The 24,409-nt window shown below is 34.9% G+C and overlaps 2 protein-coding genes across 2 annotated transcripts; one reads left to right on the top strand and one right to left on the bottom strand.

Moving 5' to 3' along the window:
• The first annotated feature begins 1,911 nt into the window (after nucleotides 1–1,911).
• LOC123526364 (serine-rich adhesin for platelets-like) lies at nucleotides 1,912–8,376 on the top strand. The gene is made up of 7 exons (XM_045305490.2): nucleotides 1,912–2,195; nucleotides 2,664–2,739; nucleotides 3,171–4,175; nucleotides 4,459–4,599; nucleotides 5,806–5,967; nucleotides 6,393–6,560; nucleotides 7,163–8,376. The coding sequence occupies exons 1-7, from the start codon at nucleotides 1,983–1,985 to the stop codon at nucleotides 7,171–7,173; spliced, it is 1,776 nt and encodes a 591-aa protein (XP_045161425.2). The 5' UTR covers nucleotides 1,912–1,982; the 3' UTR covers nucleotides 7,174–8,376.
• Nucleotides 8,377–13,003: 4,627 nt separating this feature from the next.
• Nucleotides 13,004–22,575, bottom strand: LOC123526363 (aggrecan core protein-like). The gene is made up of 7 exons (XM_045305488.2): nucleotides 22,464–22,575; nucleotides 20,292–20,538; nucleotides 19,348–19,420; nucleotides 18,471–18,749; nucleotides 17,625–17,900; nucleotides 16,360–16,531; nucleotides 13,004–13,097 (listed from the first exon to the last, which is right to left on the bottom strand). Coding segments are annotated over exons 1-7 (1,053 nt in total). The 5' UTR covers nucleotides 22,466–22,575; the 3' UTR covers nucleotides 13,004–13,093.
• Between the last annotated feature and the right edge of the window lie 1,834 nt (nucleotides 22,576–24,409).

Here is a 24,409-nt window from a genome sequence, read left to right as displayed (position 1 = left end):
CAGCTTACAAAAGGCTGGTTGTTCTACCCTGGTGAATTATCTCCTTGCTTTTTTTTTACTTTCGTCATGCGGTTCTACCCTTGTGTCTGTTAGTCTTCATGTGAAGAAATAGAAGATTGGGAATATGACTATTTCTACAGGATGATTAGAACAGAGACATATGGAAGACAAAACATCGTTTTCAAATCGCGACTTTAAAACCGACACCAGCATTAAAATTGTTCCATCGTACGCAAACCGTGACACTCAACATTTCTAAATAAAATACTTCAGATTAACTTTGATGGAATTCTTGTTATAAGTTAAAAATATTGTTATCTGGACTGTAGCAGTTTAATTATCTTCTTCAGAAATCAGGTTGCTTTTTACAATATCACTGACATAATAAGAGGTAATAAGCCTCGGAAATGATGAAAGTCAAACATAGGTAACCAAATCATTTTCGGTGTTCAGGAAAGCCATAACAAAAGGAACTTCATTCCAACCGTTTAGAAAATACAAGAAACGAGTAATTTATCGATATAACATCGGTACATTCCTCATACTTCGTTTAATCCAGTATATCTCCTGTGATATCAACAAAAGTCAGACAGTTTGTAGAGGAGCTACTTTGCTCCATGCAACTCGATCCAAAGAAGCTTAATGATATTTAGTACCTATCCGCTTAGCTCAATAGTGAGAGCGCAGATCTACGGATCACAGGTCATGAGTTGATTGCCCGGTCCAGGCGTATTATCGCCGATACGATTTGAAAAATACATTGTGTCAGAAGTCAATTGGTCCCCTACCTCTACTTCATCTGGAGAAGTGTATAATGTTGCCAACGTCAAACGTCGCCCCGTCGTCTTTTAGCCCTCCGGAATGACATGATTGTATTAATTAAATTGGAGATTAAAGGGGGTAATAGTTATTATATAGTTATGATATTTCCTTCAGTCCCAACCAAGTGTTACTAGAGGAATTTGGTCACTCTTACCTGCTCTAACCTGACCCCCTCCGGTCACCCCAATCTTCTATCTATCAGTGAGTCCATCAGTGGTACGATGTGTAACGATGTGTAACTTTTATATAACAAACTTTTACATGACATATGGAAACAAGGCAATATGCGTCGGTACATAAGTCCACATATTTGTTGGTCCTAACGTCCGTTCGTTCGTCAGATTATAATTTTGCCTTACATTTGGAATATATCTTATGCTTGCCTCAGATTGATTATCGCAAGCAAACACAATATCTCTATCTGAAATTTCAATGTCATACTTGGCTGAGGCAAGGGTCATGCTCAAAGAATCCAACTCACTTATGTAATCATAGCATTTTCCTAATGTACGACAACAAAATAATTGACAGACGGACGAAATGACAGGCGCACATGCGCATTTTGGATGACATTGCCCTTAATCTTTCTAAATGTCATTAAACATCCTGTAATTTAAATGTATCTAAAAGGCTCAATGCTGGATTGAGGTTGGGGTGAAGGTAAAAGTGGGCAATTTCAACTGGTAACACTTCATTAGAAACTAGAAAATATAACTATTAAATCTTATTAACTTTTATCTCCAGTTTAATTCATACTATAATGTTATTCCTGGAGGCGAAAAAGACGACGTTTGACGGAGCGCCATAACTACGTTTGGCGAAGCGGAATTCGGCGGGGCTCCATAACAACGTTTGTCGTTCTGTCGCCGTGGTAGAATGAAATGACATAAATCAGCCGTTATAAGGCAGACCTCTTAGTTCTTTAAATCTTCAAAGAAATATGTAAAGAAAGGAAAAAACGTAGATATATCAATGCATACAGTCAGTATCACTTGATAATGGTTAGATAAAATTGATTGTCGTACAATGTACTCGTATATGTAATCAAAGATATGAAGAGAAATGATATATGATAACAGGTAAATATGTTATATATATATACTAGGATACATCATACAGTACATTTACGTAGAATACTATTGTTATATATGTGTTAAACAATGGAGTTGCCTGTGATACTCGTAATATGTAGTGTCATTTTCTCACGTTGCCATGGTGATTATACGTGTCTTTGTAACTACAATGTGGAAATACCAGTTTACAGTGGTGCCGACAGATCAACACAGGTGCTCGGGTACTTGTATGAGTTTGATTGCAAGAACCTGTTATCAGACAGCAATCCGACCTGGTCACCCATAGAGTTCGAACATAAGGTTTGTTTTGTCATACTAATCTATCAGAGCATTTTATAATAATTAAAAAAAGTTATCTTTACAATTCGATTTTGGGTTTAAAGTCAAATGGACACATGTTCATTTGGCAGCCTTTACAACTCCTGATGGCAAATACACAACGTGTCCCTCTAGTAATTGTTTATGCATAGGCGTTCGCCTGTGTAGAACCACCGATCTTCCGTAAGTTAGCAGGATGATTTCCTGAAATGAATAATTCATTTGAAATTCGAAGGGCGGTTTCAAGCCTGCATCGCTGAGGGGCAAGTAATTCGAGGTCAACGACCGTAAGTGTCAAATTTACATAAATAATGTATTATACTGTAAATAGCATTCCCAAAATATTGTATGTCAAATTCTTAATCACGATTGCATTTTGATAGAACTCTTATTGTGAAGCCTTGGATTTTAATTGAATTTGCCATACCAGAAACATTTGTTTTCTTTCAGATGGGTTTTATAGAAAATAATGGCCAAGTAAAGATTCAGACCTGCCCGGGAGATATCCCAGACGAGGACAGAATAAGTAAGTACATATTATTGTTTATATTATTATTTTATTTTGTTTTTTCCAGAATGTTATTAAAATATAACAGTGAAAGGTATCTAGCTGTTAGTTTTAAATGTAAGATAAAACTGTCTATCTTGTCTATATTATGAATGTTTAAGTCAGTGAGACTGACTCTATCTCAAAGGTTAAGGTCACAGTTAGGGGTCAAAGGGCGGACTCGACATTTTGCCATCTATTTACTACAGTTTATACTTTTCACTTTAACGGACGGGAGTTATATTACACGTATATTGTTCGTTATTTACAGGTTTTGTTATATTTTACGTAGTTGTAATATGCATGAAGTGTTATATTACACGTACATTCTGTGTTATGTACATGAGTTGTTATACTACAGGTGCATTGTTTGTTATATCTATGCGTTGCTAGAAAATATTTACTTACAGAATCTACAAGTGTCCCGAAATCAACATTGCTTACAACTAAAGTGACAACAAGCGAAACGAAAACGGTAGCATCTTCATTTTCGTCTGCCAAAATGACCTCTCCACCCACAACCTCGACTTTCCACCAAACCTCTTTATTACCACCTACTATAACCTCCTTGTCGCCTACTTCACTCCCTGCTACTACTATACCTGGAAGTAGCATTTCATCAGATTTAACTAGACGTTATAATTCTTTTACTACACAGACCTCAAATCATTCATCAACATCAATTTCAACTGATTTAAGCACTCATAACATCTCGTCCACAATTTCTACTACTACAACGCTTTACACTCTTTTAAGTATGACAAATTCATCTACAAAAGCATTGGCCAAATTATCTACAAGTAATAAATCACAGAAGCTTTCATCAACACAGTCCAGTATTACAACTATATCGACAAAGCCCAAAACTAACCCTTTGTCTTCATTTTCATCCTCAAAACTTTCCACGTTCACAACTATTATTCCCGTTTCTTCAATAGTTACGAATGCCCTTTCTACTAATCTTGTCTCCGCATCAACCAGTAACGGAACTCCTCAAAATCCATCAACAAAAAATTCTTTAATTCAATCTCTCCCAACTTCTATCACTCCCCATTCCTCTACTTATGAATTTGGCAGTGATTCTACGCCGCTTCCAGACTTTTTTTCTACATTAAATTCTTCTAGTACACCAGCGCCTTCAGAACAGTCAACATTTTTATCAACACGTTCAAAGTCATCGTCGTCGTCGAGCTCAACGTTTACAAGAAAACCACACACATTCACACAGCAATTAACAATGTCACCAGGTTCTAGTAACTTTACCACCACGCCAGACAGTTCAAAAACACCATCGTATTATCCAAGTTCGTATACTGTGGCATCTGTTTCTACGCGTGTACCTCCGACAACTCTTTCAAGCACTTCCGACCAAACATTTATAGAGAATTCTACCCACACTACTGAAAACGTTCCAGGTAAGACAGTAACTTTATTGCAGAGTGACGTTAACGTAAAATATGAATATGATCATTAAATATTCTAACGGCGTATTGTTTATTCTGTATATTATTATTTTTGATTAATAACAATTGCCAAATGAACAATACACAAACAAAGACAAAGAAAAGTAGATGTGAAATTTCCAGAAAGAATGCACGTTAGCGATTTCAGAATAATCCACCAATCGACATAATTTCTAGGATAGACTTTCTCAGCTTAACGACATATTTGTTGATCATGCATCTATTCACATTACAGTTTCGGACAGAGTGGACCTTTGCCCTTATAGGAACCTTGCTATGTCTGTGTACAACAGAACTACATTCACGTATCCTTTATTTCGACAGTATGGAAGTTACTGCTACGAGCTCCGCCTTACCTTGGGCAACTGGTTTGAAGGTAATTGTCCTCTTTTAATTTTGTTCACTACACAAGATGTACAAACTCTTTCATTCGAGCTGAAATTGGTAACCAGTACAATACAACTTGCATTAGAAGAGCACTTAAGGGAGTCTCTTGACACAAATGGTCTTTTAATACAACTTAATTTGTTATTTTAACAACACGGAAAAGGAACTGAAAGTTGTGACTTTTAATACAAATTGTCTCTTTAATAGAATTTGTCTCTTGTGCAAGTTTGACCGTACAGTATTACTAGCATTCATGTTGATGTCAACTATTTTAAATAATTAAGATGGATATTAATGAAAACTGAATTTTGACACTAAAAGCGTGATAAACTATGGTAGGCCTTTACTTAAAGTAATCGATCTGTTATATGTACGCTAAAGTGTCACTGTTAAATTTACATAGTGCGATGCAAGTTGTACAATAAATTCACTATTACGAAAACTGCGTTTGCCTGTTTCACTATTGTATGCTTTATTCCACACAATCCATTCTTATTCCTTGATGTTTAGTATAAATAGATCAAATTCGTCGTCTTAAGTTCTTAGGGAGGAATGTCAAGTTTTGAAGATTTTAAGGAATGTTTTTGTACGTAATTTCTTGTGTTTGAACTCTACATGGTGATAAAATCTACTTCTTTAGAACTGTTCTAAAAGTCTTTGTTAAAAGTCATTCATAACACTATTTAGGTCATATTTTGACTGATCTTTCAAGTATATAATGGTGTAGGAAAACCTCTTGCTCCCCAACCCCTATCCCCGACTATCTGCCACTGTAACATCTGACCATGTGTATGCTAGCCAGATTGTTTCCTTCTGCAATCGATGGAGAGCAAATGATTTGAAATCAACGACCTTAACCATTCAGTCCGGACGGTACTGAAAATATGATTTAAACAAATTTATTTCATGTTTGCTTATAGTATAGTTCTCTTTTGGAAAATAATTTTTATGAAAATACAAAGTGTTATTTCGCATATAATAAAAACGAATTTTGTGTTGTTATGCCCCTATTGCCCTTCACACCAAGAACAAAATCCAACGAATAGCATCTGGTAAAACATGTGCAGTTACATGTTAGTAGACCAAGAAAACTTATTTGCTAAGTAAAACTTCACATGTGGAACACTTGCTTGCTAAACTTGTTTAGCCATTAACTGAACAAGAATCTATCTTATGACATCTTATATTTACCAAGCACAGCGTGACTGTGTGTCTCGCGGAGGGGAACTAGCGGTCATTCAGAACGAAGAAGTGCAAGAGCGTGTGTTCAATCTGACAACATCGCTTCAATATAAAACGGATGTTTGGATAGGACTTCAAGACCTAAATCTAGAAGGACGTTGGGAATGGGTAAATGGTGAGTACATATGTCCAGGTTACATTTTCTAAATAATGTGAAATTTAATTTTAAATTGAAATTAACGAATGTTTTGTTGTAATAGTAACTACTTAACTGGCCTGATTAAAGGTTATCAACAAGACTATAAAACATTGATCGCTATTCTCCAATTATTCTTTGAAAATAGGATATGATATTGAATTGATTTCTTAAAGTAACCTAACGCCCTCTTTGTCAATTCATAGTGGATGTATGTTAAAAAGTTTAAACACTAAATAGAATTAATTATAGATTGTATTTAATTTTTATATTAAGTAAATCAATCACAATATCATCATAGAGTAAAAAGTATTTAAACTCAGTTAAACAAAATTTATTATCAATTAACATTTTTTGATACACAAATGCCACTTACAAGCAGCTAATTAAATTCAACATGCTAGGAGAAAAACTGGCGAAGACAAGCTTCAACAAAGGAATATTGATCAACCCTGTCTTAAGTGATGCTCAAGATTGTGTGCTTATGGATGGGAAATCTGGAATTTGGAAAAATACAGCATGTAAAACGTTTTTGTTAGATATCCAGTCATATCCGTGGGTTTGTCAGTATAGTAAGTATATGATAATTTATGTAACTACAAATATTTAATGTAAAAGGCTTACAATGTTTTAGACATATTATAATAAATTGTGTCAATCGTTAGTCAACTGTATGTTTATTAAAAAAACACAAGGAAAAAGATCGAATAGGACTGTTGAAAGAGATTATTAAGTTAAATGGCTAGATATCTAGAACAATGTCTTCAAACGACACTCTGTCTTCGATTAACTATAAAATGTAATTTCAGTATTATAAATGTTATATGGATACAACTATTGTTTAAACTAGGGAAAACGCTAAAACTATTGGCGAAGAATAATGAATTTTAGGTTAATACTTCCAGAAAATATGCGTTAAGCGGATTCTACCGGACGATGTTCCGTTTAAAGCATGCGTTGTGACTCGACGTTAACAATTTTGTTGTTCCAACATTCGAAGATTTCGAAAAGTGAGCGACACTGGATCCGTTAAAGCCATGTTAATTGTACATTGTGCATGTTCATGTAAATCAAGCTTACGTTTTAAATATAGCGTGAATTCTAGTAGAAAAGGGAATATCAATTTAGGTTATATTTTATAAATTGGAAGTATTTATTTCATTTTCTGTTTCAGAAATGACGTAACATATTACCATCCCCAAAGATACACAGTACCAGTACCAGTAGTACCAGTACTAGTGGTAGAGAAGGCAGCTAACTGGAAAAATAACAGCTATCATTCCACATATATTTCAACGTAATGATAAATAGTTATCTGCCAATGTGTGCAAATTTGTTTCATAATAAAATTACAAAGAACTTGTACCGTTTTGTAGAAAACTATTAAATAATCGATTTTTATCGTCCTGTTAAAAGTTCATTAAAAGATATGTTACTTGAATAAACTTGAATTCGTTTTTTTTCACGACAATACAAATTTTCCTGCAGAATGCAAAGTATAATTAAAAGAATTATCACTTTTCATACATCTTATCAGCTAATAGGTTTTCCACTGATAGAAGATTGAAGGAAAATGCTTCTTCATTTTTATTTAACATTTAGAAAACACAATTTATGCCAGCCATTTGAAACCAAAATTAAAAAAAAGATATTTATTAAGGACGCCATTTAAACAAGGAGAGCCTCAATAACCTGTCATCGCTGACCTGAGTAATGGCTTAGTCGTTTGCAAATTAGCTAAAATACAGTTGAAAATCGACATTCCGAACTCGCTTTTCTTAAAGACGTTTTCAAGTCCCATCCCGAAAACACCTGTACGGAATAACACTTTAACTCGAATTTCGGTTATATCGAAACAAAATGTCCGATCCCTTGGAATTCGAGCGTATTTACTCTATTTTTGTACTAAAATTAAAGCACTGCTGGTCATAAATCGTCATCAGACTCATGTTATTTCTTTATGTTTGCGGTAATATACATTCTATATGATGTTACTATCGATTACTTGATAAATGAAGTTTTAAAATATTAGCAATGTGAAATATTGCGATTTTTACTAACTCAAGGATAATAACTGCAGTCTTTCCGAAGTTAATTCGCCAATGTTTTTCAGAACTCGTGATAAGCATTTAAAATCTATATAAGTTTCATAAATACTAGATATCACACCCTATAAACGACTGTAGCCCCCTCTTCCTCTTGCGAGTGATCAAAACAATAAACTGACAGCTAAAAGTTAAAAAAATAACATTTTAAAGTGACTGATTTGCTTTGAAGGCATGTATATTTACATTTTATTGGAAGCTGAACATGATTTGTTTCTGTATAGAATGTGTTAGTCTGATGACAGGTAGAATTATAGCAAAAAACTCGATTGATCACTGATTTTGTCCAGAATTGTACATTGTCGGCGTCAAAAGTACTTATTTTCTTGCTTGAAGAATGACCTACATGTAAATTTCACTGTTTCATGGATAAAGAAACAATACTAGTTTGGTAAAATAAAATCAAATCATTAATAACTTCTCCAATTTGTTTATAACCATCAATGAAAGAAGATTCGGTGTAATTTCCTGATTGTATGCATGCTTGCTTAAATACTGTACAAGTCCTTGCGAGTTTCGTAAAAAGACTGTATGCCTGTTTGTGAGTGACTTCTTTATAAAATATTGGCGTTTCCTATGCTCCTGTAGTACTTCTTCATAATTATAACCCGCAAACAAAGTTTGAAGGAGGGTGGAATATAGCAGTCAACATGCAGTTTGTCTGTTCGGTCTGTTTATATATGTGACCTCATATATTTGGTTGTGCAATTACTTCAATGCTATTACACCTACCTCTCTCTAAGATTACGTACAAACATCGGCAATATGTACTTAATGTCCATCTTATTATTTTCCTTTTTCTTTTTAACGTAACACTTAAAAAAACATGGTCTGCTTTTTTTTGTGTCAGTGCCGTAACTTCTTTATGCATTAAGGGATTTTGAAATAACTTGGCATAAATGTTCACCATCATGAGACCATAATTAGACGATGTGTCGCATACAGTTCTATACTTTCTAGAATTTCAAACCATTGAAACCAGTATATAATCGCAACTACAATTAATAAGGTGTGAAAATATGAACAGTGAATGGGGTGATTTGGAGTTAAACGGCGCCAGACTGAATCCACTAATCCTTTATGGATCGCTTTCTTGACAGCGTCGCGCAGTAAACAGCATTATTTTAGTTTTGTCTTTGTATTTGCCATAAACACACGAACTTTAACATGACACTTATCTTATTTTACTGAAAATACATTCTGCGAATGAAATAAGTTCCCATTTTACAAGCAGAAGTGCCATTAGAGGAAAAAATGAGGGTTTATTACCTCACCTGAGCAAGAAGTGTTGTGTCCGTCGTCCGTCGTCAACAATTTGACTGTTAACACTGAGAAGTCACACTTTTGGTGCAATCTTAATGAAACTTGGTCATAATGTTACCATCAATAGAATCTTGGACGAGTTTGATATTGGGTCATCTGAGCTCAAAAACTAGGTCACCAGGTCAAATCCGCAAGGACAGATTCCTGACGTGTTGTCACTATCAAATGTAAATTAGTTCTAACCTGAGAAATAGCAGTAAATCTTGACAGGTAGTAACGGCTGTACTACTCGCGCACGGTATTTGTAACGATAACATGTTTATGTTATTATTGAGGAAGGGGAAATCGGGTAGTTAAACCATTAGGCCATTCGAGACAAAATAGTTGTACTACTTTTGAATCATGTTGACTGGTTTACCATGAAGTAAACTCTGAATTACTAATAAGGACTTAATCGACTTTTCCGGTAATGTTTTCGTTATCCTTTTCTATTTATACGTTTATTCGCAGGATATTTGCGGGTGAAATAGTTTTTTTTTAAATCAGACGGACAGACAGACGGGGGTCAACCTATAGTCCCCTCCTGTCTCATGTCATATTTATTTTAAAATCGTCAGGTAACCGTGATTTCCATAGGGAATCGACAGTTATTTTCTTGCATGAAATAGTAGGGACCCTGTTTATACTTTCAGTTTCTAATTCGTATTTTATGATAGTATATGTTGTGACAGGATGGACGTACCGGGGACAATAGCTATCAGAACAAATCAACACCCATTACAATATTTTCAAATTTATTTACAGAAAATGATTATTTACAATGAATAAATAAAAAAGTGAAAAAAAAATATTATAAGAAAGAAAGAAAAACATCTGAGCTCAGTAACTCTTTTATGAAGTATAAAGTTCTAACACTGACTGTTCGTTGACACAGATGTTTCCGTTAACTCTGAACTTTAAGTAGCACAAAAATACAACATATCTTCAAGTAAAGTCCCTTTAAACCGTGAATACGTTGACTGCGTTTTGGCTCCCTATGATGGTAGGTGATTGCATCCCTGAGCTGACTTCAGTGGATAACAAAAATCATTGTCTTTGCGGTTTACGGCACAACCATGGGACAAAAGCTCTGCGCTGGGAAAATCACATCCAGGTGAGTGAAGACAAATGAACCTCGGGTATTGTACTTCTGGGCCATGACAGCATCACTAGGTAAAAGTCGTCTGGTGGAAGAAACTAAAATATATAACATATGGTAAGCACCAGAGCAAAACAAATAAGTAAGTGAATAAACTGGGTACACCATACCTCCTTAGGCTCCCATAAATAATACGTGCTACTTATACAAAATAAATGTGCTACTTAGTTCATACGTCACGTGATTAAAATACGTCACTTATTACTTCCATTATTTCTAAAATTACAATCACGTCTACAGCTAAAGTATGGAAAAGATATGAAAAGTTTATGACGAAAATTTATAGATAAGGAAATGATAAGCTGCAGCTATTATTTACAATCACCAATTAATACGATGCAATGCAAAATAAACGTAATACAAAAGTTAGCATGAATATAATATCAATTTGATGTAAATTCGCCTAATGTCGAAAGTGGTGTGCACTAGGCATATCTAGTCCAGTCTATTTGTAGGGTAATGTCCCGCCAAATACTAAATTTCATGGGACTCACGGCTTATGCGTGTACTCTGACTATTTGCATTTTCACGGGAATCACGATATAGCCGGGAAATCTGAGTACTTTGGCGTGGATTGAAATTTACAATTTAAGGCCCGTTATAGTGGTTTTGGGGATAAAAACATAAATTACTGAAGTTTATAAAATACCAGCTTTCTTGTTACTGAACCGAATTTAGTAAAATTTACATGGAAATTTAACTTATGAAATGCAGAAAAACACGAGAGGTATTTTATTCGTAAAATCTGACATTTACCTCAATAACTCAAAAATTTACAAAAAGATGATGCAATACCTGTATTTACACTACAGATACATTGAGGCCCGTATGTCAGTTTGTGACATAGGTGTGTAAAACCAACACTGAATACTTGCATGTAAACGACGCTGAAGCATTCAATTAATTATTTAATTAAGTAGGATAGCGAGTCACAGACACTCCATCCACACCCCCAATGGATTAGTACAAGCATCGCACGAGGGGTTCGACATTAAATGACATAATAAACATGACGACTGATCAAAAGAGACAATTTGTATGCTTTTTTTTAAGATTTCATTACGCCTTGAAAGGACATAAATCGCCTACTGTATTCGCAAGATGGAATACAGTATCACTCGCAAATACGCGTTCAGATCAAATATCAAATTTAGCAAGTCGGCATACAGTTAATGTTTTTACACAGACTAGATAAAAATCAATTTCATTCAAAAACGCAATAAATACGAAACATTTTATTTACATATGTTTATGGAGTATGCATACATATTACAGAAAGCATCATGGATAATTGGATTACAAATCAATTTGGCGTAATTTTCATCAGTTTCGTGACTTGGTCGAGTGAATTTTCATGCAATGAGTGTGATCAGTCAACATTTTGTAAACATTACCTGTCAGTTCCATCTATTATATCACCATATACACATATTTATGTTAGACTAATCGTTAAACTTTAATACACACACAGTGTAAAGCAAAATAATGAATATGAAGACGATTCTTACCTTTCGCGTGTCTGTTTATAGTTTTGATCACTCGCAAGAGGAAGAGGGGCCTGCAGTCGTTTATAGGGTGTGGATATGTGACCTCTAATATTTAACAATATGATAAAAGTCATTGCCGCCGAATTCTAGAATCTTAACTAAAATCAAATAGAGGGATTTTGCCTTTTTTCAACTTGTCGGGTTCATTATGTCCAAGTGATAAGGTGAATTTTCAAGAAACATGGTCTCTAATGTGTTAATGATTACAAACAAGGAACATCAGCAATTTTGACTAGCTGAAGTGCCAAATATCTGAGTTTTATTAAAGCTAAATGGTCCGTTGTCATCTGTACTTTTACGTCAGCAATTTTGACAAGCTGAAGTGCCAAATATCTGAGTTTTATTAAAGCTGAATTGTCTGTTGTCATCTGTACTTTTTAATATCTTATGGTCGTTAACATAATTCAAAGTGTCATGATGTTTTCACTCAGCATATTTCCTCTTATCCGAATAATGTAAAATAAGTTACTTCTAAACAATAAGTCAACTGAAATAATTCTGCTGATAATGAAGCGATCTTGAATGCTACAGAACTTGTCCCAGATATAACAGTCTGTCCAAGTAGCTTATGTGTAACCTCCAATGAGAAGAAGAGAAGAATGTATAAATTTCTAAATAAATTAATGGCCATTACTCTGGTTTTACTTTAAACATCTATCAAATTATCAATACAGACCGAGGTCTTGTGGACATATTGCCATACAAGCTTCGTTAAGACAGCCTAAGATGTAATTCAACCGATGTGTTAACACAAAGATGACGGACGGTCACTGACGAATGGCGGCCATAATCGCTCACCAGAAGAGTTGGATTCGTATTCCTGTCGTAAGATTATAGTGTGTGTACATCGTTGTTCATGGGCTAAACCATGGACTTAAATAATGCATTCGTGAATAACTGACTCTTTTTTGTGACTATTTATTTGCGTCAAAAATTATACATAGAAATTGTGACGACTTATTGTTCCGACTCTTTCAGACATTATTCAAGGCTTACCTGAAATAAATAAAATAACAATGCAATTAGCAGTGGTATACACAAGTTGCTTGTTTGACCAAAAAAACATAAAAAACACGAAATCCCCACTTGATGCATTAAGGAACAGAAATTGTTTGGTCACTGTGCACTGGGCATTTGACGTACTGACCTCAAATTTATAAATATGGGTCATTTGCCAGTCATAAGTGACCTCTGTTTCAAATGGGATCTTAAACCAAAGTATTCTCTAATTCTACTCTACTGCGTCAATGTGACATTGACCTTTGACCTACTCTTGTCAAAATCAATAGGGGTCATCTGCTTTTCATGATCAACCTTCCTGTTAGGTTTCATGATCGTAGGCCTAAGCGTTCTCAGGTTATTGTCCGGAAACGGTTTAACAGTTCCGGGTCAATGTGACCTTGACCACTGACATACTGATCTCAAGACCAATAGAGGTTATTTGCTGGTCATGATCAATCTCCCTATATAATTTCTCGATTCTTAGCCCAAGCGTACTCAAGTTATCGTCCGGAAACGGTTTAACAGTTCACTGTGACCCTGACCTTTGACCTACTGACCTCAAAATCAATCCCATTGACCTCAAGACGGGTCATCTGCTGGTCTTGACCAACCTCACTATCATTTTTCATGATCCTAGGCTCAAGCGTTCTTGAGTTAACATCCGGAAACCGTTTAACTGTTCCGGGTCACATCTCAAAATCAATAGAAATCATGTGCGTGTCATGACCAACACCTCTATCAACTTTCATGATCCTAGACCTAAACGTTCTAGAGTTATCATCCGGAAACCGTTTAATTGTTCCGGGTCACTGTGACTTTGATCTTTGACTATATTCTCTTCAAAATCAAGAGTGGTCATTTGCTGGTCATGATCAACCACCCTATCTACTTTCATGATCTTAAGCCCGAGCGTTCTTGAGTTATAACCCAGAAACCGTTTAACTGTTCCTGGTCACCGTGACCTTGATGTTTTACATATTGACCTTAAAATTAATAGGACACGACCAACCTCCATATCAACTTTCATGATCCTAGAACTAAGCGTTCTGGAGTTATCATCAGGAAACCGTTTAAATGTTCTGGGTCACTGTTACCGTGACCTTTGGCCTACTGACCTCAAAATCTATATTTGCTGGTCATTGCTAACCTCCCGATCAACTTTCATGATCTTAAGCCCGAGTGTTCTTGAGTTGTCATCCGGAAACCGTTTAACTGTTCCTGGTCACTGTGACCTTGACGTTAAGTTTCTTATTGACCTTAAAATTAAACAGAGGTTATCTACTGGTCATGACCAACCTCCCTATCAACTTTCATGATCCTAGGCCTAAGCGTTCTTGAGTGGTCATCCGGAAACCGTTTAACTGTTCCGGGTCACTGTGACATTGACCTTTGTCCCAGTGACCCAAAATCTATAATTGTCATCTGCTGGTCATGACCAACCTCCCTATCAACTTTCATGATCCTAGGCCTAAGCGTTCTTAACTGTTCCGGGTCACTGTGACATTGACCTTTGGCCCAGTGACCCAAAATCTATAATTGTCATCTGCTGGTCATGACCAACCTCCCTATCTACTTTCATGATCGTAGACCCAAGCGTTCTTGAGTTATCATCCGGAAACCGACTGGTCTACAAACCGACCGACATACTGACCGACTGACCGACCGACTGACATCTGCAAAACCATATATTTCTCCTTCTTCTAATTGGGGGTGGGGGTGGGGGGGGGGGGGTGCAAGCATAAAACCCCACTAGAAACAGTCATATTCTTAAAACACTCTTAGATAATATACAGCTGAAACAAACTTTATGCGCGTTGTGTGGTTGATAAAACTGATAATAATTAAAACAACTAGAGCCATCTTCGACAAGGCCATTCCCGACAAAAAGCAAATATATCAAATGGAGATAATAAAAGAAGTAGGAAAAGTAGCGTTTTGGTTCTTGCACCTCTTAATGTTTCCTGTAATTTTGAAATATATCGTAAAAGGCCTCTAATAGTTTTGAAGTTGTACTCCGGATAAAGTTTTAGAAGATAATTTTTAAAAGTACGCATGGTATACGTAGGCTTCTGCACTTCTACACTTAGTCTCCCATCACAATGAAGGGATTTATTATATACATACTAACGAAATATAATTCATTTTTTCATTGTATTTATTTTTCACTGCACTGAAACATATTTTTCTGTATTTTCACTGTAGTGAAGCATATTTTCTATGTTTTCACTTGTTTTCCGGAACTATTTTAGTATTACTGGGCATAGACTTTGGTAGAGCTACCACTCGAAGTGAAAAGGAATGTATGTGGATAATAAAGAAAACAATTCTAGGTCAAAATATAGCAATAACAATGGTCGCAGCCCGCATATGGTGCATTCTAACCGGTATTTGTACGAGTACACGGAATTGCGTGTTGTTCGCAACTCATACAACTACACTTTCATATTTCATGTCATTGCAGATGCTGTAAAGGTAACGTTTTTCGTTCATTTCTAAATGTAAACAAACGACGTTTTAAATCATTTGTGTATAGAATAAACAAAAAATTCAAGTTTCTGCATAAATATGTATTTTGTTTTCATATCGAGGTATGAAAACTTTATATTTCAATCGTGGCTACGCCACTCGTGAAATATTTTATTTTCATACCACTCGGTGAAAATAAAAACTATATTCTTGCAAAAAACTTGAATATAGGCTACTCTAAGTACTTTAAGTAGTTCAGGTTCATGTACCATGTTTTCTCCTTTAATGGCTTCTGTTATTATATTTTAGAGGTTCTAACAAAATCCTTTCAAATGTTTCGGGGTTAATGCACTTGCGAACAGTTTTATGAATAAATCAATAAAAGGAGAAGGTATGCATGGTGTAGTGATATTTCTTGTACTTTGCACTTTCTTACGATATTCTTTGCTATTATATGAAGTTTCAAAAACATCACATATAGATTTTGAAGTTATGCTCCAGACACAAGTTTTACGAGTAAATCATAAAAAGGTAGATAATTCTAAAGGTAAGCACGACAGAGTTACAGTTCTTGCACACTGGACTTCTTCGAAATGGGAATGTAATAATTATGATTATCAATAAAAATCGTAAGAATAATAATAACAATAAATAATAATAAAATATATTAACATATTAATAGAAAACGATGACAGCAGTAATAACAATGTTATATGAATTATATATCATAGTAGCCATATTGTGATCACAACAACAACAACAAAAATTAAGACTAATATTCAAGTCTTACATGTATTGACATATCCAAGGGTAGCTGACTACACCGCCATGCGTAATCCCATTACAATCCACATCATCCCACCGGTTTTTATGTTTGGGTATCAACAGCCCACAGTCTTCATCGTCATGATACTGGTCGATATACCTTCCTGGTTCCCAGTTCGTGTAAATAGCAGGTATACCTAAATTAATTGTATTTATAAATAATCAAGACCTATGCATATTTTAGTGTGGCTGGTATACCTCGGGACAGGGTTATAAACGACGAAATTGTTAGCCAAAGTGGTTATATTTTCAAGCATCTGTATGATGAATGGAGGACAATCAGGCGATAAATCTTCGAAAAGCCTTGTTTACTTCTACTTACATGCTCATTGAAATATCAACATAAAAACTATACTGAACCTCATTCATCCGAATAGTAATGAACCGGTAGTTTATGGGCAAATTGACGTCATAACTGACGTCATGATTAGCTAATGTTCTCTGAACATTACTACAATAGGTAAGTTGATGCATATCCAATTAGATAAGCATGCTCCGTATGTAAAAATATAAGTAAATTTCATTCTTTACCTTACTTTAAATAGTTACACAATGGCATAGGATAGAATCCTGTAACTCATACTAATAACCGGAATCGAGCACAAGAATCAGTTCTTGTATCGCTGTGGAGTTTGACATCATTTTTTCCTTCATTTTACTCTGAGTCGTCACATTAAACAGTTTGATATTTTAAAAACATTTGTGTAGTCATTAATGGTCATGAACAGGCTCAATCAAACCGAGCCTGCAACATTTTCGTTTTTGTTGTGTTGAGCGACCTGTGGAGTTTCCACTTTTTCTATTAGGTATATGATAAGCAACTCGTTAAACGGCAATGATGTGCTTTACCTGGTTTTTAACACTCTTAAGCCTGTATTGGCACACCAGCCAATATCGTGCAAATATAAGTTTAGTCGTGCTAGAAACCATGTGTATGTTGATTTAAATGTAACATATCTATTAAGTTAATTACTTATTGTTGTAAACAAAATTTTGATTGCAGCACCACGACCGTACATAATAAAAGACTGATGATGTCACAGCGCCACCACTGGCTTTCGTCACAAAGTATGGACAGTATACAACTTATGTTTTTTTTATTTCATATTTCATTTTTCAGATAAAAAATTTGGGCATAAAATCCCTTCAAAATTAAATTTCACATTCCTTATACGACACCGTTAAAGGCTAGAGTATGTATTTATATTTACACAAGTAAATACACGATACCTGTGTCCAACTGCCACTGTTCCTCATTGACTCTGTCATGTAACCCAAGCCAGACAGGGCCTGTAACTGGTATTTGTAATAGCATGTTTGACACAAATGTTTGTTGGTTCTCATTTTCGATAGAAACTAGGTGCCCTCCTGTAGTGTTACAGTGATTCTGCGCATGTTTCCAACTGCCACTTAAAGGAACATATTCATAGCAAATATTGCCATACTGGAATAAATACTGTGGCTTGCTTCTGTTCTTTACTTCCAAAGGACAGTTGTTAGCCGGACCTACATATTGAAATGCCAAAGAAAGTAACATTTATAAAATGAACAAAATATTATTCAACAAATGAATGCGTTAAGAAACAGCAGCAACAGCAGCAGTAGAAGCAGCAGCAAAATCAGCAGCCATAGTAGCAGCAGCAGCAACAGCAGCAGCAGCGGCGAGAACGACACATTTCTTAAAATCATGACAATAGGAGAATGTGTTTACTACAGCTGGTCATTGAATTGTTGAGTAGATCTAATTCGATCGTAAGAATACCATTTGTTTATGTATAATAAATGATTATGTGAATCAATGCATCAAAGTTACGTATCTGACTATTGTAATTTGAACTGAGGACTGATGGTTAGTGGCAAATATATTGCTGGCACTTCCGAACCATGTTTAACATAAAAATAATCCAATGGCCAGCAAAATTGAAACAATTCAAGAATTAACACCCTCTAACGTGTTAGTATTAAATTCGTTTTGAGCATATGTGATCACGGACATTTCGAGTGTTATCGGCATAACACATGCATACAGTATGTTTTGTTCATGACAGATAAAACCTGTAGTTTTGTGATACCTACTTGCTGAAGTCATTTTCGTCGTTGGTTGAGTTGTTTGTACAGGTGTTGTAGCCTTGGTGGTTGTGCTTACTGTTGGTGGCATCGTTATTTTTGTTGTTTTTAATGATGTTGGTAGAATTGTAGTCACTTTGACTGTAGTCGGTGGCAACGTCGTTATTTTCATGGTTGGTAAAGGCGTTGTTTTCGTTGTTGGCAAAGTCGTTGTTGTTGTTGGTAAAGTTGTTGTTGTTGTCGGTTGCATCGTCGTCGTTGCAGGAGGAACAGTGCTTGTTGTTTTCACTAGATAGAGGAAGTATGTGTTATATTATACAACATAATGAAAAAAATCAAACTTTACATGTTATAATAAAATCAATAACAGTAATTCTATCATATACATTAAAGATTTTGAAAATAAAATGGCCATTATTTGTTTCACATCCATTTGGATCACCAGCAGTTTTTTCAGACGAAGTCTGTGATGGATAGATGTATGCACGTAATGTTAATTGGAATTAATAGTTTCACTATAAGGAATACAAGTAACTAAATATTGTTTTATATTTACAACGTTTTAAAACGTAGCTTGTTCGTCAGTGAACTACCTGCTATAAAACTAACACAATGGGAATACTATATAACGCATTTTTACTTGCACAACAAGTTTGCTTTATCAAACTTTGTAGATGATTAATGTTTAAATTAAAAGTAGGTAAGGATAATAACCACATTTTAATAGCATGTATAATAATTTTAATCATACCATGCAGGAGTTAGCTCCATAAAGGTTCATAAATGATTAAGAACTTAAATTCTATATGTGTTTCTTTGTATTGAGTTATCCTTATCTAACTTTATCTACAAGTGAATAGTGCACAAGCGATGTCAAAAGCTTTACCCCTGTCTAAATCTGGAATGCTTCCTTGACACGTTTGTATCTGAATGTTTGAAGTCATCAGAATATATCCAAGCTGTAACAGAATAGCTACATTAAGGACAATAATTAAAGCTTTTTGTCAAGTATATTATTTTACTTCTTATAAATATTTGAGCATACTGTCATCAAATTTGTCATACAGACCTTTGATGTGAGACAATGGCAATGTGACTCACAGTCGGCCGTTATCAAAACTTGCAGTTGTTTGCTGTTGGACGTTTATTTAGTTATAGAAACACGAATATAGGGGCTACATGTGCACATCAGGAAAGAGAACCAACAATGGTGATAACATCCGTGCGATATTGTATTATCGTTTTGTCTGAATTCTGTTTGTTTGTTTGTTTGCTTTGGGTTTTTCAACTGCATTTCAGTTATGTAACGGCGGGCAGTTAACCTAACCAGTGTTCCTGGATTCTGTACCAATACAAACATATTCTTTGCAAGTAACTGCCAACTTCCCAACTTGAATCAGAGGTGGAGGACGAATGATTACAGACACAATGTCTTTTATCAAATCGTCACGGAGAACATACGCCTCGCCCAGGGCTCGAACTCACGACCCCGAGATCCGTAGATCTGCGCTCTCCCTATTGAGCTAAGCGGGCGGGCTTTCTGCATTCTGTGGTAAAACGAATAAATAACTTTACATAACAACTGAAGAAGGCAGAAATTGCACAAGGAAAATGTAACTGGATGGAAATTGTCGGTTGTCATTACAGTTGTATTACCTTAATATACGCTTAAAACACTCTTTGATCTGATTTTTTTATTTCAATCCTATGATAAGAACACCGAGTGTTTGGTTTTGAGACATATCACGAAAAATTGGACATTTTGTTCATATACAACATCTTCTGTGCTACGCAAAATCAATAAGAAAAACAACATTTTGCAATGCTCACCTTCCCTTCATTTCCAATAGCCCTGTAAGTTGGGTCCAGTCCATCTACTCGATACGCTGGTTTACAGTCAAACTCATACATATACCCATCAACGTTCGAGGTTGGGTCCGGCTTCTCAAATATTTCCAATTCAACTTGGTATGAGCATAGACATGAATAATCACAGACGGCACTTTTAATCATCAAACACATCAACACACCTATTAACCGCACCGAGGAAAACATTGTCATCGAAGTTGAAAACAACCTATTTAAGAAAAAGCAAAGCAAAACAAAAAAGAGGTGCATTATCAAGATATGGATGGTCTTCTCTTGAAGATTGTCTAATCTTTTGATGTTTAGTCCAGATGATATTTAATATAATGGTATTTTATACATTTGAAGAGATGCTTGTGGAGAACACATTTTCCATGAGCATTGAACGCGGAACAAAATGTTAATACCCGCGGAACAAGAATGAAACGGCGAATTGGCAAAAGAAGTTAGTAAGTTTCAAACCTGGACTATTATATACATACAATATAATATATAATACATTTCATAATGCTGCAAAATGTGTAGTTTTATATTAATTGCAATTCTAAATTATCATAATGAACTGGTAGTTAAAGTGAGATTCGCAAAAAATAACATGTTTGACTCTTATCACAAATGTAAAAGAGCATTTCCTCTGAAACTGGCGCATTTGAATCAAACTCACAACTGTCAACATATTAACACATGGCATTCCTATTAAAATATCTCATCCAAAATCACTCATCTCACACTAGTCTTGGACCACCTTCTTTTACTTCGTTTACATACGCCCATTTTGGAAAATAGACGTATTATGTAATGCCGGGTGCGTCTGTTCTTCTGTCTGTCTGCTATATTCGTATTATAAATTAATAAAGGTATTGACTTTACACTTGGCACATGGGTAGATGGTGATGAGTCGATGTGCAGAACTAATGCACCAGGTCGGTAGGTCAAGGTCAAGGTCACAAATAGAGCTCAAATATCAAATTTGTCGTTCGTATTTTATGTACGGAGCATAACCTAACAATCATTCAAGGTATTGACTCAAATCTTGACATATAGGTAGGTGGCGATAAGACAATATGCAGCCTGCATGAAATTGATTGGTCAAAGGTCAAGGTCAAAAATGAGTTCATATCTGTCTTTGTTTTTTGCTTCTGGAGCACGACTTTAAAACTATTCATGGTATTGGTTTTAAACTTATAAGTATGTTGTGATAAGGTGATCTGAGGAGTACAGCAATCCGTATTACTACTTCCACCCCCAAAATTATTTATATTTTCTTGTGCCTTAGTATTCAAGCAAATGTATTTGGTTGGTATGTCAAAGGTCACGGTCCCAAATTGAGTTCAAATGCCAAGTCTGTCCTTTTTATTTTTTGTCTGGATTCCAGCTACAAATCCATTTAAGATATTGACTATAAAGTGTAAATATAGTCGTGTCGTGATGAAACGATTTAAGGAGTGCAACAATTAACATTACCCCCCCCCCCCCTGACATATCAACTTACTCACTCCAACAACTTAAAGTTAAACTTTATCAAAACAATAAATGGCGTCATTTGCAGAAGTATGATCGGAACGGTGAGAAAAGAAGTGATTTGTGTTAATAAGGAAATCTGATTCTCTAGAATTAAGAAAAATACTCAACCTCGATTTGGATTTCCGTTATATGACATTTTCCATGAACTTTATCTACGAGATACCCGAGATAACCTTTTATCATACATATAAAACCATTAAGTCGAGATACTCCGTTAGAATGGATGCAAATTTTTGAAATAAAAAGAAAACAAACAAATTATACGTTTTTCAAATATACGCTTTCCATATATATCAATACAGTCAAATCTGTATTAAAACATCTGTAGATAGAAATCGGTACATTTAAATAACACTAACGACCACTAGTTTTTCTTTATATAAAGTGTGTTACTAAAAGACATCTACTGTTAAAGACTACTGTTTAACTCTACCAAAGGTACTTTTTACAAAAAGTTTTGACTACAATTACTACGAAAAAAGAACAAAAACAACAAAACAAAAAGCAAAAACACAACAAACAAAAAACAAACAGCAACAAAAAACAACAACAACAAACAAACAAACAAAAACAAACAAAAAACACACAGATAAATAGATGAATAATACGTACATGCAATTAGTAATGGCAAATCTTTGTACGATTATTTGACAAATCAAATGCTTGAGCACAATTATCTGATAAGAAATTAGGTTAAACAAGTATGTCCTCAAAGAAATGTTAAGAGTAGGTCATTAAAAGAGACACCAGATAAATTGATGTAGAATCTCAATTGACAATACCATGTGTGTCTATTTTATTTGAAGTACTGACATCATTAGTATTCACTTATTTTTTATTTAATTGGCAAACTTACTTTTACTTTGAATTTATAATCTTTATCCAGGTTTGAAGTGAGGTTACTTTTATTGAATACATTATAAAACAATTATGATTAGATAGAAGAAATGCAGCAAAACGGAATGACTTCCTTTTCAATACATACAGTGCTATTTTCTTATATAAGTGTTTCAAACGAAAAATAACGTATTGACATTTCAAACATGTACAATAACACACACTTAAGTGAAGTTTTATTATATTGAGAGTAACGTTGCGTATTTCTCGTATACTTACATTTTTAATTGAGAACTTACGTATATGAGACAAAGCTCAACTGTCCATGTACATTATTGTTTATAATGATTTCAGAAAAAAATATTGACATTTTCCACAAATGTTGTTCTTTAAGAAGTCGTTTACAGCTAAGAGTCATCTGACAACCCGGGTGCAGGGGAGCTTTTCAGGACTGGTGAACACACCGGAAGCGCCTATCCGATATGCAAACGCACTATGTTGGTTTTCTCATTGCGCAGCTCATATCTGGTTATATCAAAATGAAAACCGTCGAATACATTTTCTCTTTTTCAGATAAAACTGAAAAGTCATTAAATACATGCCTGTAATATTAAAATATATGTTACTCGTGTGCGCAATATTTTACATTTGATTCATGGCTAGGACAATCAGGGTCCTGAAAATACTGCATCTGGTGTCAGTACAATGACAGATATTTAAGTAATGTCGTCCATGTTTATTCAGTTACTCAAAAGTTCCTCTGTATAATTTCACCGGTTCAAAATAGTGTACCTATGTTTCGTCAGTAGTGCCAACATAGGCAAACAGCTTATTGTTACATTCTGGGAACATTTAAGCAAATGTTTTCTCAGCAGAAATCTTCCTAACTCTTCAAGGTTTTTTCTAAAATGAAACAAACCGTTGACTGTGAAATACCCCCAAAATGCATGCAATATTATGCAATCACTTCACTTTGAAGAATTTCTTTTTTTTTCGGCCGACCTTATTTTCAACATTCTCTACCACACACTGAAATTTCTTTTTTCCATTTTTTCCATCTACGAACCGCCTTATAAAGACACTTTAACTTATACAGTTACTTAAACGGACGAAATGATCCAAAATACCAGAAAAGATAAAGACACCTCAGTACTGTTATTGTGATACTTATGCAATGATTATGAACTGTAATAAAATGTGCAACACCATTTGGTCTGTAACTTCGGCTTGAGCGGAAATTGAAAAATTGTACAGTCTCCTTGATCACAAAGCAATTAGAAATAATTCCTAGTATTGAACAACTACCTACAGATACGAAACATCCCTCAAGACAAATTTATAGTTAAGATCTCAGCTCGTGGTACCAGCGACTTCAAGAATGGCGAAACGGCAGCTAAAATCATTCTCGTTGACAGTATTAAATCACGCATTCACCATTTTTAGAGTGTGAAACGATTCTGCTTATGTCGTGAAAAATGTATCTATGCACTAAAACTTTAAAGCATTTTGTCTTTTTCTACACAGGAAGATTTCAATCTCGCACAAACGATGAGACTTTTAATTATTGTAATGTTTATTCCTGTTTAAACTAGAACAGATACGACCATGCATTTTAATCTTAAAGTGACGTGAGGCCGGTTGTTCGAAACTTTAAACTAACTGCAGGTTAAATTTTTATTCAAAATACTAGACTTGGTGGGAGACACTACCATAATGTTTTG

The sequence above is a fragment of the Mercenaria mercenaria genome, chromosome 14 (assembly GCF_021730395.1).
Source record: "Mercenaria mercenaria strain notata chromosome 14, MADL_Memer_1, whole genome shotgun sequence".
Lineage (NCBI taxonomy): Eukaryota > Metazoa > Mollusca > Bivalvia > Venerida > Veneridae > Mercenaria > Mercenaria mercenaria.
The sequence above is the reverse complement of the archived record's forward strand: the minus strand, read 5'-3'. Positions and strand labels throughout refer to the sequence as shown.